This window comes from Pavona decussata, unplaced genomic scaffold (assembly GCF_977016875.1).
Source record: "Pavona decussata unplaced genomic scaffold, jaPavDecu1.1 SCAFFOLD_141, whole genome shotgun sequence".
Classification (NCBI taxonomy): domain Eukaryota; kingdom Metazoa; phylum Cnidaria; class Anthozoa; order Scleractinia; family Agariciidae; genus Pavona; species Pavona decussata.
The window spans coordinates 716,379-737,567 of NW_028145554.1; the positions used below are offsets into that span (position 1 = coordinate 716,379).

The 21,189-nt window shown below is 39.0% G+C and overlaps 1 protein-coding gene and 1 pseudogene across 1 annotated transcript; both read right to left on the reverse strand.

Moving 5' to 3' along the window:
* Positions 1-12,799: 12,799 nt before the first annotated feature.
* Positions 12,800-17,601, reverse strand: LOC146466734 (uncharacterized). Its single transcript, XM_085126906.1, has 4 exons — positions 17,290-17,601; positions 15,739-16,887; positions 15,325-15,505; positions 12,800-12,834 (listed from the first exon to the last, which is right to left on the reverse strand). The coding sequence occupies exons 1-4, from the start codon at positions 17,599-17,601 to the stop codon at positions 12,800-12,802; spliced, it is 1,677 nt and encodes a 558-aa protein (XP_084983032.1).
* Positions 17,602-17,978: 377 nt separating this feature from the next.
* On the reverse strand, positions 17,979-20,445 carry LOC146466735 (uncharacterized; annotated as a pseudogene).
* Positions 20,446-21,189: the final 744 nt, after the last annotated feature.

The following is a 21,189-nucleotide window of genomic DNA, read 5'->3' on the forward strand; positions in this document are numbered from 1 at the left end:
GCAAAGTGTATCACTTTCAGACCCTTCATATTGGTCTGATGGGATAGAGAAGGCACTTGGAATCGACAAACATGCTCTTGGGTTTTCACATAAGCTCTCACCAAGAACAGTTTGATCTGACCTGCCAATCCCTGTGGTTGATTTTTCGGCAAACATTGAAACACCCATTGTTGAAGCCTTAAGCGCTTGAATAAGGTGCAAAACATCTATGTTACACCGGCGAAATTTTTCTCTTTCACAGTTCAGGAAGATTTTTGACAAAACCCAAATCACATTCCGAACTGCAAAATATGCAAGAAAATGGCCTGCACACCTTTTCGCCTGTTTCCTTCATGTAAATTCGCAAGCGTAGGTGCCGTTTTACGTAATGTAAAAATTATTTTAGTCTTTTGTGTAGGTATGTATACAGGTCACTTATGTTGTATTGTAAAACTCCCTTACAAAGTGTGCGTTAGGCATGTAGGAGAAAATAAATCGTTTTACAACTGTAAGAGTTTGCAGACGTGCTGCTCACTAGTTTTATGTAAAAAAATTTGGAAAAGTCAAAGACGAAGCAGCAGGCATTCCAATCACTGAAATCATTGGATTGACATCCTAAATGTATTCATACATTAAAGACGATGGGGGATGTGGTCGCACAGTGAAAGGAATATAGAAAGCTGTCACCAAGAAAGAAATCAAGCATTCTAATTATAAAGATGTATTATTCAATAAGAAACAAATGCATGACACAATGAAGACCGTAAGAAGTGAAAAACATCAACTTTGGAGCTTTGAGCTTAACAAAGTGTCATTATCTTGCTTCGACGATAAACGTTACATACATAAAAAGGATGAACACACACCCTGAATAATTCTTGTACCTTGTTCATGGAATCCAATGTATTATAGAGAGGTCACATGTTGTGCTATTATTGACACAAGAGTTGAGACTAAAAGTGAATTGGAAATTCTTGTCTCCAACCAAAGCAGCACATTGGGATAAAGATTCCTTAATATTCCTTTCACATCCAGAAATCTGGTTTGGTAAAGTCGGCATAGACTTCGGCAACTTAATTTTTTTTTTTTGCATAAACTTTCTTAGTTAAGATTGTTAGTAAAAGTAAACTTTATGAGTAAACTTTATCACCAAAATTTACTTGTTTGATTGTGATTGGCTGAAAAATCATATGACTGTTATATGACTCGAAAACAATAACGCAAGTTCAGACCTGTCAGCGGGAAAGTCACTTGTGTATTACATCATCAACTTCCTGTTTTTCCGGGAATGCCACGCTACTGTGATTTTCCGCTTTTGAATGATGTCAATATTTAAACGCCCCATTAAAGTATAAAACAAATACAAAAACATTTTGAAATATAATTTTTGAATCAACATTTGAAGCAGAGTAGTAATGCACTTGGGGGGAGCAAAGCGAAACGAGCTCAGATGAGGAGCGAGCAAAGCAAGATTCAATTGCAGAAAGACATGATCTGATAAAATGATCAACAATCTAATTATTGATCATTCAACGATAAATTCAGACAAATGGATTCGAAAGTATAATGAGAGCTTTATCAACGAATGATGTCCAATATTTTCAATCCAATGAGATCAACGATACTTTTCCAATACAGTCCATACGAATCGAGGGTTTGTCTAGACTTTGTGTTGACAAAATGGCTTTGATCTAATTTCATCAATTAATCTAAAATTCGTTGCAGCAGATATTTCATACTTTCTTTTCCCATTAATTTGAGGAAGGATTTTATTTATTTCAACAAAAATACGACGTATTTTAGTCCTGTGCTGATAATTGACTTCAATTTTGGATGCAAATAATAAATCATTGATTAAATTCTGAAGATGATACTTTCGATTTTAAACACTCTTTGCATATACGTTAAAAATTCTCTCGGAAATCAACATATTCATATACGACTTCATAGCCAATAACTTGTCCACAATTTTTACAAACTGAATAATCTCTGTTAAGAATGATATCTTGATTATCACAACATTGTTTGCAATTATTCAGTTGATATTTCTGTATTTGTTCATCACAAAAAGGACAATAAATCTCTCCCATATTTTAAAATTCATCGTGGATTTCTAAATTACAATTCATTTTAGACTATTATATATTTCTACAACATTGTTTAATACGCGTAACAAAAAAAGTAACAACGAAGAGAACTCATAAACAAAAAAGCCTTCGTTTATTTCATGAGACAAAATCCTTTGATATGCAAAATGTGAAACTTTAATATTTAAACAGTTTCAATCAGTCAAATCAAACTCAAATTTTTATCAGAAAAAAATACTCATATGTTATAAGCAAATGAATAAAATATAGTCAGCCACAGAAAATCACTAAATATTTCGCCACACATCAGGTTGATTATCACACACTAATTCAACTGTGTTTATATTTGTTAGGGAAAAGTTTTGAGGTAACTCACACTTAATAATCCTAGGATATTTTGCAACCAACTTGTAAAATCTGATGAGAAAATTCACATGAGGCTTTGATATGTTGATGTAATTCTGCAAGATTTGTCTAAATCCCTCTGGAGTTGAAGAATCGTTCAAATGGAGAAGGATGCGTCCTTGTAAGGCAGAATAATATAATATATCCTTGTTAGCATTTCCAATAGTTCTGGACAAAAGATTAACAGACTGGATGCAATCCAGTGTATCACGTTTGATGTCCAACTGATGATAACATTGTTGTGTTGAAATATTGACTGAAATGTTTAAAGTGTTCTGAACCTTCTCATATGCGGATGTAGTTTTAGAAGTTGAAGATGCTTGTAACGCAAGCTTAGGAAATTTATCGAGCATGCTTCTCTTTTCAGCCTCAATTAACTCCCCAGTTTCTGGAAATCTGCTTGCTATTCTCCGAGTGAAGCCTTCAAAGTGATTTACGAAGGTTATGAATCTCTTCTTTTTCGTGGTGTAAACTTGAATTCCCTGTAAAAGTATATTAATTTTTAACCAGACAACACATAACACATAACTGAATTATGCAGAAGCCACTTTCTGATTGGCTGAAAAAAATCATACGACTGTCTCATGACCTTGAACGCAATAGGACAAGTTTAGACCTGTCAGCGGGAAATTCCCACTGCATGACATCATTTTTGAGAAAGTCACGCAATGAAAAAGCCATAAGCAGATATACATTTAAGAATTAAAAATGGAATCATGAAACAGAGTTATCAAATGTGTTAATCAATTTGAGAATTTGGGATTTTAACCTCCCTCAGAAGAACAATTGTGATGATATTTTGGTTTTTTTCCAACAAAATTATTTTCAAAAATTAATTCCAAAAATTATTCCAAAAAATTATTCAAAAAAAATTATTTTCAAAATTTATTAACAAAAATTATTTTTAAAAAATTATAACCAAAAATTTATTCCACAAAAAATTACAGTAGCTATATGCCAAGTGTATAACTACTTATGTGTGCTAGTTCCTTCCTATGTCAGAAATTAAACAATAATAACATATTTCCATGCTCTTATTACATGTTTGTTATTTCAATATGATGAGGGTGTGGTCAAAATTAAGCAAAAGCTGTTCTGGCATACCTGAAAAAACTGTTGCAGCTTCTTGTCTAGGCATCACTCCATAGGTACCATCAGCAAACAGTTGTTTCTTTGCTGGTGGTTCAGCACAGACTGCAAAATTTGCAAAAATAGTAAATTTGATGTATGCATGACTAATTCATCTGCACTTACCAAAACTGTGCACTACTAATAAACAAATTGATTAGGACAAGTAAATTCGTTTGGTATTTTCCAATATTTGTTACTTTAAGGTGGCCGAACACAGTTATCCAGTACACAGGTGTTAGTAAACGTTATTTGAAAACTACGTACTTCTGAGTACCCGAAATTAGTATGGTGCAAGATTAACTAAGAAGGAATAAATTTTGATACTTCTTGTTGAGCAAGGTGCCGTTTCCATGGCAACACAGCAAGCTTTTAACTGTCCACAAATAATGGTTTTTCTTAATTTTTAGAAAATGCACTCGTTAGATTTTTTCCATTTTTTGTATCCAGAAAAACTCACAAAATACTGACATAGTGGCGCTGCTTCTATGTAATTTTAACAGACAGATCTCCTGTAAATGTTGGTTTTGCACTTTAATGTTTTTTGAAGATACCCTCTGTTAGATTTTGTTTTTGGTTTGTAGGCAAGTTACGCTTTTAGAAAACTACTGTTTTGTCAAATTTCAGGAAATTCTAACGAGCGGTTCCTTAGAAAACAGTTCATTTCCATTAAAACAACCAGTCACAATTTTTTGCTCAAATGCGCATGCGTGGCTTTTAATTAGGTTTTCTCAGCAAAGATGAAAAGCGTACAAAAAGGCTTAGCTCATTGTGAACTCACTTTCTTTGTTTGGCGATAAATGAAGAAGGATTCGCAAACGAGAAACTGAGTTATTTTAAGAGCAAAAATTACCTTTGTGATCCATTTGGTATAAAATCGAGGGATTGATAGTAATTTGCTTACCACAACCCTAGCGCGCGCTTAATAGCATCACCTAACAGAATGTGTAAAGCGCGCGCAAACTGTGTTCGGCCACCTTAAATGACTGCCAGAATCATGCCCATTTTTGATTTTTCACAAAGAATGGGCAAAATTGGTAAGTTTTCACCCTCAGTAGGATTACAAAATTAAATTTTAATGAGAAGTGAAAGGCATCTGTTTTATTAGCATGTACCTATGGCAGTGACAGGAGTGCTGATAATGGTCCCTTTCCCAGTACCAGGACCAGCTTTAAGAATGTCTGTAATTAATCAAGAAAATAAGTATCATATATTTGACATACTATGCTCATTCCTAATATAGTCTCGTTTATAAACACTTACTAAAAACTTATTGCCTTAACTTGTTTCCTTGTGAAAGTGATGAGTGTGAATTAATGTTATTTCTCTCTCACTGGAATTTATGCATTCAATAATAAATTAGAAATAAAATATCAAAAAAAAAACAGGTGGGTACCTTTTTGTGCCATCATCCTTTTGCCAAACTCAAGTCCCTACAACAATTTATTAATTAGTTAAAAGGCAAGGATGAGTATTAAATAGATTATTCCATCATATGTATACCCAAAAAATTACCATTTTGAAGACAACTACTTATTTAATACCCTATTATTGTAAGGCCTTCATCACACTGGGTAGTGCAGAAGCAATGAAGGTTTCAAACCATGTCAAATGCCTCTCTTTTTCTTTGGTGTCATTGGCAAGTATCGTTTCTTTGCATTAGGCATTAATTCCTAAAATGAAGAAGTAGCATATATTATTATTATAAATAACAGTAATAGTTTGATTTTAGACAGAATTCGATGACTCAAAACGTACTTAACCCTGTTACCAATTAATCGTGTCTACCTTACCTCTGTTTCCTATGAATGTCTAGGAATCCCCAGATTCGTTTCATTAAGGGTATAAGCATATATTCCAAGTAACTTCATGAACTGCATGACCGTTCAGTGTTGAACAATAGCTATCGTTTTGATTCAATATTCAGTGCTTCATATAAATCTCCCTCCAAAGACTATCTTCAATTTATTATCAGGTTCGATACACCAGAACCTGCTGTTTTGTTTGCAGATGGCTTTGGTTGGCATTGCCCTGCATGCACCCTCTCACAATCTGTTAGAGATATTTCTTGAAATTAATTTTTTTTTGTACGTCAATATTATTGGTTATGTTTTCTTGTACAGGTTATCTGCTTCAAACATTTAATCACTGCTAAATATATTCTTAACAAGGGCAAAATTGATTCTTGTCTCTTCTCTCAAATGACCTATTTCTGTTAGTGACACAAACCACAATTAAAGATTCTTAATTATTCCCCAAAGTCAGGAGAATGTTCACAATTTCTTAAATGTATAACTGGACATGGTACTTTTTATATTACATACTGTTCTACACAAATGTATTACGTATACCTTTGTGTGTTACAAGTTTCATAATTTGTATTCAGGGTAAGATGAAAATGAAAAACTCAGCTGGACAAGCTGCTAGTTAATTTTACTAGCCGGGAGGTCTGAGATCGCAGTTCTCAACTGAATGGGCGATTCCAGAAAATACCCATACCATACCACAGACGGCTTTTAGGATTTCCGAAGGGGAGGGGGAGTTCACGATTATGGAATTCTGAGGGCATGGGGGGGTATTTACGATGGATATCAGAAGGCACTGGTGAATTCCACAGGTGGGATTTCTGGAGTAGAAAGTGTAGAGTGAGTTCCTTGAAAATGCTATTGTAGTGGACTTTTGTAGTTCGTAAATAAAATTATCCAGGAACACATGACCGCGGAAGCAGAAGACAAGCATCGATAGATCATGATACATTTCATGTATACTACATGAGGCATAGGGTTAAGAACACTTTTCGTGCACACCACATGACGTATAAAAGAACGCGACAAGACTTGATGGTATATTTGACTGCTGAAAGATTTTAACTCTCTGAATTTGAGCTATTCTGCTTTGTAAACGTCAAAACAGCACAAGAAACAAAAGAGGAGTAAAACTGCCGTAAATGGTGTTTATTATTATAGCCAAATTCAAACTTAAAGAGAAGTTTTCACAGCCTGGCCAGTAAGTTTTTTTTTTTGCTGAAGAGTAAAGCTTGTCGCCCAGCACCGCTAGATCACAGCCCTGAGGAGGCATTAATTGATGTTCGTTTGTTCATATAGGCGTTGCTAAAGTCGAAAATGTACTTCCCAGAAAAACCGGAAATTCTAAAGGGGAGGGGGGTTTCACGATTATGGAATTCTGAGGGCATGGGGGGGTAACGCATTTTGGAATTTCCGAAGGCAAGGGGGGGTTAAAACATGGAAGCCGTCCGTTGTTGGGTATGGATATTTTCTGGAATTGCCCAATGATGAGAAAGAGACAACAGATGTTGCTTGCCTGTTCTCAACCTGCGATAAAAAGTCTCTAGCCCGACGGGACGCTTCACTAGCCCCAGGCTATCAGACAGTGCTTTTGTCAAGCCCTGAACTCTTAGACATGACATACCCTTTATGGCCAAAGTGATCATGTTTTCCATATCAGCTAGAGCTGATATGTCTTCAGAAGAAAGTTCTGGGGTGCAGTCAACACTCATGTTGGGCAATTCTTCCTCAGGCTCCTCCTTTATCAGACCTGTTGCTGTAAATGTCATGTGCATGAAGGGAAAAAATTAGTTGTACATTACGATAGGAATAGATATTAACAGCGGTGAGCCACAGCCAAAGTTTTGTTGTGAATCTTTAATTAGAAATAATTAATATGTAATTTCTATTTGGCTTGGTTTTTTCTTTGCTTTAGGGCCTAATTAGAGACTGTTGTCTTTACACAACCATTTTTAGCATTTAAATGACTCAGTCAGCTAAGCCCACTTCTCTGGATGGCAACAGCTAACCAAAAATCATTTTTCAAAAATTTAACTACCATGTTCATGGTTAAAAGAGAGCTAGTGCACATTTCTACTATCACATCTATTTTTGTAAATGTCCCCTTTGCATTCTTGCCAACCCCCGGAGTACAAAAATCTGGAGACGTGTAGAAATCTTCAGCGAACAGCAAACAATCTCAGAGAGACGTGCCATCAACGCGAAATTTGGCGCTTCAGTGGGGGGGGGGAGGGGGGGGAGACAAGGGGATTAATTGGTTAACTTATTAACAATGACGATGATGGGTTTTTTTTTTTTTTTTGCGTTTTCCGATCAAAACTAATGAAATTCAAGAAAATGTTTCGAAATGGCCACGGTTTATATTTCCCGGGAGATGTGGTGATCTGACCGGGAGATTCGATGAAAAACTTGGAGACTCCCGGGAAAACCGGGAGAGTTGGCAGGTATGCCTTTGACTGATCGACAGACAAGCTCAAGATAAATCTTCAAAAATGCATAGAATCTTCTTTGCTTTAGCTATTTATGAGTATTAAGTATTATGTAATTATAGTAATTGTAATTATATGCCAACCGTGTTTAATGTATGCAGCTGTATATGAACTCAGTTCTGCAAAAGGGATGCCGTATGCCCTCTTCTGAATGGTTCCTTGTCTGTTTGTAAGGTCTTTAAGGGTTTCATCTGCCCTTTTGCTGAAGTAGATGCCAATGGTTCGGGCTTGTTCCACCATGCCCTGGTAGCAATCCGTCATTTCCTGTAAAATGACAAAGTGAATTTCCTGTGAGATTTGTAGTACAAGAATATATAAACAGAGTGATGCAACATTTCAGATTGTTTTTTTAACCCTTAAACCCCTAAGGGGTCTCTGTTAGACAGAGTAAAAACTATTAGTCACTCTTAGGGAGGAAAGGGTTAAAATAAACTTGCAATGTAGGCTTACACTGTGTGAAATATTTGTGAAGCTATCAAAACCACTGATGCCGCCATAGCCAGTGCTGACACTTTGTTTCCACACTTATCTGTGACATTTACTGATGGGTTCAGCCAAGTAAGGATCTGAAGTTAAGAAATAAAAATCGTAATTCATTTTCACAAATTAAACTGAAAACAAGTACAAAAATATTTCACTGATGAAGCTTATTAGCTTATTGACACAGTAAACAAGAAATTATTTTTAATCATGGCTGATAATTAATTTAGGATTTAGGATACATTTGCATTAAAAATGTACTTGTTATATCTTTAAATTAATGATCAGTCAATATTAAAACGTTAGTTTACAACTAACATTTCCCTTGAAATTCTTGACAGCATTTAGGATGGAACTCTCTAACTATAGTTAGGGTGTTTGCTGACTTGCACCTGGTTCTAAATCCTGAACCATAACATTTATGACATATTGTAATGTTGCTGCAGATGCTCCATCTTTTCCAATGGATAAGCGCGTCTACATAACAGTACCAATGCAAAAACAGGAATCAATATGATGAGTTACTATTTCACATAGGAAATGGTCAGTGGCAATGTAAAGAACTGCTGATCATTGTGACCCTAATCATATTAGTATATGTCACCAAGGAATTATGTGACATTACAATTCTAAGTTGGATCGATGACATGTGTCTGCCATGTCTTGTCAGACGATGAATGTTATCTCTGTCTATAAATGTATACACATAAGCAATTACCATAGTGTTTGCCAAGACAACTGCAGCAACACCCTTCAGCCATCGTTGTTGGGGCCTGCCCTCTTCCAAGAGCCTCTCAAGTATTGACTTGAGGAGGGTAAAACACTCTGGGAAGGTCTTCACCCAGACATCAAAATAAAGAATGGCCCAAGCTAACAGAATGCCCTAAAGGTTGTAAGATAAATATTACCTTTAAAATGTGCAGTAAATTATATAATTATCTAGAACGGATAATCCAGTCGCCTGTCACACGGACACTCTCAGATACAAAGAAAATGTTTGAAAGTGGTAGCTTTTCATGTATTTTGTGATGCACTTCAGTGCAGGTTGACTTGGCCGAGATTTTTGGCCACACAATATTATTCACAATCTCCTGGATTTTTTTTTTTAAGGTTAATTGTTGAGTTACCTTATTTTCCTCCATGAAGGGCAGCATTGAATTTTCAAGGATCCAGCTGTCATGTTCCTCTACGACCTCTCTCGGTCCAGTGTAATTAAAACGAATAACACGCCCCACAATTCTACGAAAGAAAGAAAACCTCTGACCAACCACGAATGATTACTGGAAATTTTGACAAACTGTTTATTGACAAGCCTTACATACCGTGTTATCTCAGGAGAATTAGATGAAATCAATGCAGCAGCATGAGAGGCACTCATGCCCTCTTTGTTTGATCCTGACATCAACCTTCCCTGAACTTGCAGAAGGAATTCAGCAAATTGGCTATTGACATCTGGATTGTCAATAAACACGACACCATTTGTGTAGGTGAGACTGTTGCATTTTTTGCTGCGAACAAAAATCAAGGAACTATTAGCCAAGCCACACTGTAAAATAAAGAGAGCTAAAGTGGCCCTAAAAATGGGGCCGAAAAAGGTGAGTCCAGATTGGTACTGTTTAGGGTCAATACAGCCTCACTGAAATGGGGCTGTTTCAGTACCTCTCTTGGAGGCTAAATCGACCCTTATATTGGGCCCATGTGAAGGGTCAATATGAAAAACACCAGTGCTGTTTTGGAATTTTAAGTGGCCAAACGAGCCCCCTCAAATTTTAGCCCTCTTGCAAATGACCCCTCAAAATAGACCCAATTCAGTTCCTTGTTGGGCCGTTTCACAAGTTGAAATGTCTTTTCTGTGCCTGCAAATTTTTTCCCTTATTGGCAAATAAAGAGACTAAACTCAACTTGCAGCTTTCAAACACTTGTTTATTTGGTTCTTGTACATACCTTTTCAAACCTTACTGTAACAATCAAGGGAAGTACAGTTTTGAAGACTTGTGGTATACCACATACATGATGTACTGTTAACGCTGTAAAATTTATAACAATGTGTTTCCTCCTAAGGCAACATATTTTCCACTCTCCGTACTCATCAGTAAATCTTGACAATCTTGATGTTTCCCTAAAGAACAAGCATTAGCGGAACTTGAGCAACAGAGAAACTTGTGAGTGTAATCTCCTTTTTAAATGACTTGGCAAATGTCTAATATCTTCTTTTTGTTTTTGTTTTTTCGACAGTTTTTTTTTTTTTTTTTGAGAACAGAGAAAAAAAATCAAAATCGCACAAAAGCAAAAAAAAGGTTTCTCCTTTTGTACCTGTAGAAGCGTGTTGTTTCTTTTTTGCTATTTTATTTTACATATGCATATAGAAAAATCAAGGAATCCTTGAGCGCCACATCAAGTATTCCTGCCTGTGGAATGTAACAAAATAATGATCATACTTTGTTACAATTTTCAAACTTTTTTGTTCTCAAAAAATAAACGCTCAGCAAGAACTGACTCAGGCATTTGCCAAGTCATTGAAAAAGGAGGAAACAGTGACAAGTGTCTACCCCCGCCCAATTTCAAGTAATGCCTGCTCTAAAAAAGTCAAGATTTCCTTGCATTGGGTGTACGATACATTATAGATATAAAAGGAACTAAGCAATCCCAGGACAGCTTCTAATATCTTCTCCTGTGGGAGTTGGCAAATTATACTTCCCTCAGTCACTATGTGCAGTAAGTCCATATCATATAGATCCCCAACAATTACAATTTGGGGCTGGACATAATTTGTATTGCCCTGTCAACATCTGCATCCCTCTGCAATAAGTACAAATGAAATAATTTTAGAAATGATAATAACAATAATAACAACATGGCAAAATGTACATAACCACACATTAAAAACTCTCTATGGTCATCATTACACTTAAACAATACAAAGTACTGTACTATTTATAAGTATGATTATGTCAATGAAGAATTTGGCAAAAAAAAAATGGTTCATTGTTTATTCCTCTACAGTTTACAGCTACATTTGATATACTGTAGACTGTTTCCTGTGATGTTGGTTTACATTATAGGACAAAACAATGATAGCATGTGTAACACATTCATACATGAAGTAAAACGTGCATGTCCAGATACAAGAAGGGTTCTCCTTTCTGCCTGACAAGTAACTAATTATTTTTTTTGCCAGATGTGAACGGAGACTTCATATCGGTCTACATGCACCCATTGGCAGACACCTACTGTACATCCTACATCATGGTTGTCCAATAGACAACTTCTTATAAAAGCTAATTGTGGTCTCTGTTTTATCTGACTTCAACTTGTATCTGAACCTAACAAGTAATTAGAGGTCAATGTAATATTAGTTTGCAGCTGTCCTGTAGTATTTCCATACCATATTACCTCTAAAATAGTAACAACTTCTTTCTGAAGTCCCCTCTTCTTGCCATTCCACTGCCGCAGGGCTTTGTTTACTACCAAGAGGGATGCCCTATTCTTTACTTCTGCAAATTAAATAAAGGAGTAAGGTTTTAAAGACTGGTTTCCTTCTCCGTACAGTAGGACCCTGCATTGCAGACATCCCATTGTTACAGACAGTCCTCTAGGTCCTGGCCGAAAGCTATCCATTTTCTGTAGAAAATACAGTACCCTGTTATTACGGACACCCATTATAATGGACAATACTCCTCATTCCAAAATAGCAGAAAATACATTATTCTTTTGTCTTCATGTTAATTGGCCCTCATTACCCCGATTGCATCTGCAGAATTAAAAGCAATCTGGCCTAAAACAAGGAAATGACGACCAGTTATTAACATGAGTCAATCACTTGCTAATCTTGTTGATAATCTTCCAAAGATGCTTTGAAATATACGAAAGAATTTTTTAACAGGGAAAAATATTTTAACCTCATGACTAAAAAGGGTGTGTACCCATATGATTATATGGATAGTTTTGATAAATTTAATGATACTCAGCTACCATCAAAGGAACAATTTTATAGTCAATTAAATGATGAACATATTTCAGATCAACAATATGACCATACAAAAAATGTCTGGAAAAAGTTCAAAATAAAGACCATGGGAGAGTATCATGATCTGTATTTGAATAGTGATATACTCTTACTAGCAGATGTTTTTGACAATTTCAGAAAAACGTGTTTGGAATATTATAAATTGGATCCATGCCATTATTTTACCAGTCCAGGTTTGAGTTGGGATGCTATGTTAAAAATGACTGGTGTCCAATTAGAACTTATGACAGATATTGATATGTTCCAGTCTATTGAAAAAGGCTTGAGAGGTGGTACCAGCTATATTGCTAACCGATATGGTAAAGCAAATAATCATTATATGCAAGAGTATGATGAAAAAGAACCATCAAGTTATATCATGTATTTGGATGCAAATAATTTATACAGTTGGGCAATGTCTCAGGCTTTACCAACTGGCGGTTTCAAATGGTTAACTGAAAATGAAATCAATAAAGTTAATTTAGCTAATTACGATGACTCAGAAAAGGGATTGATATTAGAAGTTGATCTGGAATATCCTGAAGAATTACACGATCTTCATAATGATTTTCCGTTAGCACCAGAACAAGTTTTTGTTAGAGAGAATATGTTGTCGGATTATTGTAAGCAGATAAAAAAGAAGTATAATATTTCCATTGGTCAGATTCATAAATTTATTGCAACTTTATCCAAAAAACAGAATTATGTGGTTCATTACAGAAATTTACGATTATATCTTGATTTAGGATTAAAACTAACCAAAATCCACAGAGTTTTGGAATTCAATCAATCTCCATGGCTGAAACAATATATTGATTTTAATACTATAAAAGAGCTACTGCCAAAAATAGTTTTGAAAAAGATTTTTTCAAGTTGATGAATAACAGTGTATTCTGCAAAACCATGGAAAACATTGTTTAAAAAGGAGCAAATGTATCATAACATGAAAACAATCAGAAGTGAATTACATCAAGTTGCAGGTAGATATTGATATGGACAACAAAACAATAACAGGTTTAAAAGATCCAACCAATGATCAAGAGGCTGTGCCGAGAGGATATTTGCTAAAATCAATCAAAACCAATTCAATTTAGTACTACGGCACTATCAGTAGTTCAAGAGTTTTCACAATAAATGAATTACCTTTCACAAGATGAGATGCAATTTTTATTAAAAAAATCAAAATCATTACCCATGGATCGAGAACCGGTGATGATCGTCTTTTTATTTCCGCCACAGGGAATAAAATCACATATACGACATGCTATAATTTAACATATAATCCCAATCATAATGTAATAATTAATGTCGATACTTTATATCCAAACATCCAACAAATAGCTCTTCAAAACGGGAATAACATGAAATTTGAAATAACATTTCAAATTAATGTGGTCTAATAATATAATGCCATTTGTTCAAGACGAAAATGAAAACCATATCCTGGATGAAGCTAAAAACAAGATTGAATATACTGTCGTTTATGAAGAAATAAATCGTCAATACAAACAGAGCCAATCCATGTGAATGATGATGGTCACCTGGACACTGAAGACCGTCATCTGATTATCAAAGATGGAACACAACCAAATCATGCAATATCTCTCAGTCAACTCCAGAGTCACACAGAGAACACCATTAAATCACTGATTAACAATACTATAAGACAATGTTTGGTGCAATTGGATTCTGACATCAAAGGACTATTAGAGATTATGATGCACGTTAAAATAAAGCCATTAATAAGAAGGAAAATCAAGGAGGCTCTTAAAAAGACATACTTTTGTATAAACAATAGTATAATATCCTCACTGCATACTCATTACCTCATGGCTTAAGGTTAAGTTATGGGAAGAGTTCGCGACTGTTGAGGCAATAGGCATGCAACGAGGATAATACGTGGAATGCTGTCAACCGCCACCAGGGGAGGTGGGTGGGTCGCGAAATTCGGCCATCGTCCCGGAGTACGGTTAAAAAGACCACGTTTCAAGCGGGGTGGCGAAATATATACTCTAAGGCCGCAAAGCATCACCCTCGCAGCAGGCATGCGCAGAAACGGGGGAATTCAAACACATTATGAAAAACTCTGCTATGAGCTAATTAATTATGCAGTGAGAATAGTATAATATCCTCACTGCATACTCATTACCTCATTGCTTAAGGTTAAGTTATGGGAAGAGTTCGCTCCTGCCCTCACCACAAGACCCTAACGATCAAGACGACCAATGCACTAAAGAAATCACCACGACAAAAGACCAATAAGGGGTACAATTCTTTATTTCCTCCCATTACTCAGAAACCCCTAACCAATAATGACAATAATGAATACTCCGAGCTGAATCACCCCGAAAAGTGTTAGTGTAAAGTTAAGCAAGAACCCCACACGATCTCTGAGCCTAAACACTTGATTCGCCAAAAGGCGCCCGAGATCCGACGCCCGATCTCCGGTAAAGAAATCAACAACGAAGAAGGTGGTGTCCCTAACCAAGATGTATTTATCGACAGAGGAAAGGTGACCGCTGGCTGTAATAGAACCCCTAAGAAAATTTATTAATTTAGAAAACTTAACAAAAAACAAAGGGACTGCCTGGGTTGGCACTATAGCTTTATCCGCCTGCTCCTCCCGAACAAATTTAAGATACTCTTTAATTCTAGGATGTGCCACGGGATTAGAATCATGCAAACGGCCTAGCTTATTAAAGATGGCCCTCAACTTCCCTAACAAGGAATCTACCGACCCAGCAGCTAAGCGAGTCGGACAATTACAATCAACTTAGAACAAGATTGACTATGTAACACCGTCCTTCCTGACTTGTCTTTGCTAATCAAGAATCTAATAATATCGTCAGAAGTACATGACGAAGTGTCTTTTGGGGGAGATAGAGTAGCTAGGAAATCCAAAAGCTGCTGCTCAAGGGCGGACTTCTGTCGCTGGTAGGGCTTACCTTTAAACACATCTGTAAATTCTTGGAAACGTTTGGCAATCTCCGCATGGTCCACCGTACTGGTTGACACAGCAATCTTAACACACGTCCGTGAACCACAAGCTTGACAACAGTTCCCATCCACATCGTTAGGGTATAAACAAGCGGGACAACGCCGGGCAGCTTTCCAAGGCCTTGAAACCTAAGGATCCAGGTAACGATATGACGAAGATGTTAACACTAGCAGACACACCGAAACGCCCAGAGATCCCACTGTAGGGGGCGGGACACCCATTCCTAAAAATGCCGGGAAGGAAAAAGAAGAACCGAACTTGAACCCTTCTTGCCCAAAAGAAAACGATCGACTACGAAAGTTCGGACGGTCGCCCACCAGAAAGGTCTAGGATGAATATCTGGGGCAATAAGTGAAAATACGCCATGGAATTCTTGGTCGATGACGTAGCGAAGAAAAGGCCCAATAAGAACAAAAGGTGGAAACACGTAAATATTGTGTCCCGACGGAAGGGGATTGGAGAAAACGTTGACGCCAGCGGATCCGGGGGTAGACCAAGGCGTGTAGTGGGGAAGGGGGGTACCGTTTCTGTTTCTCTGACAGTTGCTGTCCAAGGACATTAAATCGAAAGAATGGGGACCGAAAAAACGCTCCACACAAAGCCAAGCTTCAGGAGATAGCGTGCAGTCCAAATCTGAATGCTTTCGCGAGGGCTCATCAGCGGGATTACTCTTCGAGGGCACGCAGAAAGTTTGAATGCTGAAGTTCTGGTCGGGACTGCAGCGGCGTATCCCCTTGATGACCTTGTTAACTTCGGAATTCCTGCAACCATCGTTGTCCAGTGCAGACTTGAGGACCTTGTTGTCAACATAGACATCAACACGGGAGTTTGACAACTGCCCTTTAAAGGAAATAAGGGCATTTAACAGAGCCCTTGACTCCAACAGATTCACATCCGTGACAGACTCAAAAGGCCAGTAATCCCTAGAAACCAACTCCCTTCCGTCCCGGGACAGGACCGCACCCCAAGCACGTGTCGAGGCATCCGAAAAGAGTGAAACCGATACATGATGCTCGGAGCGCCAAGGGAAACAATCCAACCATTCATCGAGGAAACGCCAGTGGAGAACCTCTGCACGGAGGTTTCCTTCAACAGGAACGTGAGGCTTGGAGGAGTGACAAAGTTGCGAGATGGCCTTAAAAATTTGTCTGACGTAGAGTTTGCAACCGGGAATGGTCAAACTGAAGGAGATCACCTTCCCTGCGAATCTCTGAAGTGTCTTAACACCAACGTAAGAAGACGATAAAACTTCCTCCCTGAGGACTTTGAACTTTAGCTTCTTGTCAGGCGGGAGTAGGAATGCCTGGCGGGAGGAATCACAAATAAAGCCGAGAAAACGAACCACACTGGTAGGGACACTCTGCGATTTGGCGAGGGCCACAAAGTAACCCGCTTCTATGAGAAGATAACACAAAATATAGGCGGCGGCCTCAGCCAAAACTCTGCTAGGAGGTAAAAAGGACGCAGCTGGCGCCCGGTAGAGCTGACCAACGTGACGATCATCTATATACTGAGACACAGGGACTCCGAACGAACGTGCTGCACTTGTAACCGCAAGGCCAAGGTTGTGGTATATATAGGCACTCGCTTTTCACCCAGACGGGAGAGTACAAAACACAAAATAAACGCCATTCCATTTAAAGCCAAAAAAGGAACGCGATAAAGGGTGGAGAATAACATGCTGATAGCCGCTTTTATCATCAAATGACGTCTGAAAATAGCCTGGGAGGACGTACCTGGGCAAGTCTGGAAGGTGGTCCAGCTTAAAGGGGAGGTCTAGTATCCACAAATTCAAAAATCGTTCGTCATGGCACAAACGAGGCTTGGAAGGCTCCACTGTAACGGGGAGGACCAGATCTGGAGGAGAGATTGCGCCAACCCTGCCCCATATCGCGAGAACCCCAGCGCTTACCCAATCGATGATGGTGTCGGTGATGAAATCCCTGAATCGCTCACATATCTTTGCGTTCTTAATATGCATGGGAGGGGGAAGCTGCGAATTGTACGAAGAACCTTTAAAGTTCCCCTTGAAGGGCTTGAAGAAACAATGGATTTTAACGCCCTCCTTGATTATTTCCATAAAATCCACCTGAGTAGAACTACGCCCGCTGAGCAGGTGTTCCCATACCGGCACATGGTTGTGGATTGCGCCCGCTCTGAAGTGCTGAGGGTGAAAGAACCTAAGCTGTTCTAGCATCGCCAAACTTGGGCAGGCTGCGACCATACTTGGTGAAGGGAGGGGGCCAACGAAGGGGTGGGTCCCTGCCTTATATCACACAGCGGAATTACGTCTTTTGAAGAATCTGCGGCAACAGCAACTCTGCCAAAGAAAGACGAAGGGTCCTAAAGGTGAACAAAGGAAAACCCGAGTGAGAAACCAAAAGGAAGCATGCAGGGAACCCACCCTTCGTTGACCCCGAGCTCCGAACTAGGTCCGAAATTGAGACACAGAGCAGGTCCCCGCAAGGTCAACGAAGAGAGCGGATAACGATATGGAAAATAAAAACAAAAATAAATTAATAAAACAAATGAGCCCAGAAACAACAATAATTTATTACACCAAAAATACAGGGTGAAACTGTTAAGGGAGCCAAGAAAGAACTAGGAACGCCCGGCTCGTCTGCGACCATTCTGGCGTCTTGGTGGGATGTTGCGGCAAGAACGGGCATAATGTCCCCATTTCAGGCAGCGAGAGCACTGGACGCTTTGCTGGGGAGGGTAAGGAGATGGCCTGCGGACAACGCAATGATAACCAGGCGATGGAGGAGGGGCCTTGCCCACGCCCTTTAAAATGGTGTTTGCTTCTTTAGCAATCTTGGCGCGCACCGGATCTCCTATTAAACCAAGATACAGCCGCTGCAGCTGAGAATGCTCCAGGACGTCTGATCAGGATCTTATCTCGTCTAGGGCCGCCGCGTACTCGTCCGCCTTCTGAATGGCTCTCATACCTGGCGAGTCTGACCAAGGACTGCAGTAGATCTAGCGCCTCAGATCTGTCGAACATGGCGAACGGGCGGCTGACATGCCTTCTCAACGCTGCGAGAGTGGATTCGGAACTCTCCGACGTTCTCAGCTGCTCCAACGACTTGATTTTATCTTCCAATATCTTTATACGCGCAGTGGCCTAGGACAAATGAAAAACCCAGTAGGCCCGCGTTAAATCCTGACGTGTTATTATAAACTAGACAACGCATGGTACTTAATTACAATAACATCTTGCTTTCGCGAGCGCTTAACGCGAGAAGTCACTATGCAACAAACCCCATGCTTCTTGCCTTAACAAGGAGACAATAACATGCTTTTCTCACCAGCGGAATACACAAAGTCGAAACGAAATAGCACGAAGCACCCACCAGTGCCTAACACAATCCAGCGCAGTGCAAGAATCACGTGACCTCCAGCTGCGATATGCACAAACTATAACGCAACAAACACGCCGCCTTACTAGCGGTATCCGCAAACTCTAACGTAAAAAACACGTTGCCTTAGCTTGCAGTATCCGCAAAACCGTAACACAACAAAACGCTGCTACCACAAGCAGCATACCCAAAACTGTAACGTAACAAACACAATGCCCTGACTAGCGGTATCCGCCAAATTGTAACGCGCACGCAACAACACGCTGCCTTCACTAGTGGCATCCGCAAAACTGTAACGCGCACTTAACAACACGTTGCCTTCACTAGTGGTATACTTAAAACGGTAAGACAATTACGTTGTCTTCACTAGTGGTATCCGCCAAATCGTAACGCAACAAATATGTCGCCTTTACTACTGGTATCCGCCAAACTGTAACGCAACAACACGTTGCCTTCACTAGTGGTATCCGCCAAATTGTAACGCAACGACACGTTGCCCTCACTAGTGGTATCCACCAAACTTTAACGCAACGACACCCTGCCTTCACTAGTGGTATCCGCCAAACTGTAACGCAACGACACGTTGCCTTCACTAGTGGTATACCCTAAACTGTAACGCAACAACACATTGCCTTCACTAGTGGTATCCGCCAAACTGTAACGCAACAACACGTTGCCTTCACTAGTGGTATCTGCCAAACTGTAACGCAACGACACGTTGCCTTCACTAGTGGTATCCGCCAAACTGTAACGCAACAACAAGTTGCCTTCACCAGTGGTATACCCGAAACTGTAACGTAACAACACGTTGCCTTTACAAGTGGTATCCGCAAAACTGTAACGCAACAACACGTCGCCTTAACTATATGGTAAACTCAAAACTGTAACGCAACAACTATGTTGCCTAAAACAGTGGCAATCGCAAAAACCGTAACGCAACTTACCTGTTTACACAAAAAGCAACACAGTGATAGTGCAAACAAACCCGCATGCGGTGGCGAAAACGAAATGCCAATACATAAAAGCACGCGAAAACCCAACAAGAGAGCCTAATAGCGAGAAAATGCGCAAACAAAACTAAATTGTAAAGAAAACCGGCAAATACGAAAAAGGCTGCGAAAATAAACGCCCGACAAACGCCGCGAAAACAAAACAAAAACAATAGCAGATGCATAAACAAAGCAACATAAAAACCGGCAAATACCAAAGCATAAATAAACCCGCACAAGGCGGCGAAAAGAAAAGACCCGAACAATGCCGGGAATAAAATACAAGAAAGCCAAATTGCGTATAACAAACTGCAAAACATACTGGGCAAAAATAAAACTGAACTGGAGCGCCGCGGAGACGCAAAAAGGCCTAAAAACAATACAAGCATGAAACAATAGCCCTGAAACAAAGCTAACGAGGCACACCCAAAAATGAAAAATAAATAAACTAGCGGGAAACGTAGGTACAAGAGCTACGGCGATGAATAGCACTAAACATGGCTAGGACAAGAATGAGCTACCAAAAGAAAAAATTACCTCCTCTCCTGCTCCTCCGGCCGGGGCCGGGTTTGCGTTGGGAATTGGAACTGGCGGTGGAACAGCTTGGTCGGCCACCGGCGGGTCTTGAACAACTTGAACTTGTGGAGGTTCAACTGCACTTGCAGCAGCCGGCGGGGGAGCGGGCGCCGCCGGTGGCGGAGGAAGTTCAACATCTGCCATAAGAACAAGTCTGCTGGTGGCGGTTGACTGTAAACTAGAAGTGAAATTTGGCCATCATCCCGGAGTACGGTTAAAAAGACCACGTTTCAAGCGGGGTGGCGAAATATATACTCTAAGGCCGCAAAGCATCACCCTCGCAGCAGGCATGCGCGGAAACGGGGGAATTCAAACACATTATGAAAAACTCGGCTATGAGCTAATTAATTATGCAGTGAGAATAATTATATGACCACGGTCATAAATTTTAACCATGTCAGCAACACATTAACATCTGACCAAATTGATGAATTAAAATCTTATTAACGTACCTACCATAAAAAATGTGGACTTTTAAAAAACCTTATAAATCCTATAGAAAATGGAAATTGATCGGTAACATCAGTTCTGCAATTATTGCTGCTGGTGGTTTATCCAGTAGTATACCCACTTCAGGTATATCTCTTTTTGTAGCTACTGCTGTTTCAGTTTTTATTCAAATATATATGGAACATAAAAATGTTGACATAAAAAATATCAATGGCACTATGCATATCAAACATATGGGCATTTGTTAATATCCAGAAAAGAAATCCCGAGAAGTGGTGAATTCGATGATAATCTCCAACATGCTGATGATTATCTTTTAGATAATACACCTATTGTTGATAAACAAGCAAGGATGTACGATAAGCTATTTTACTGACACACCTATTTCGCCACCAATCGAATCAAATGCACTTTTCCAATATTGTTTATAACTAGCTA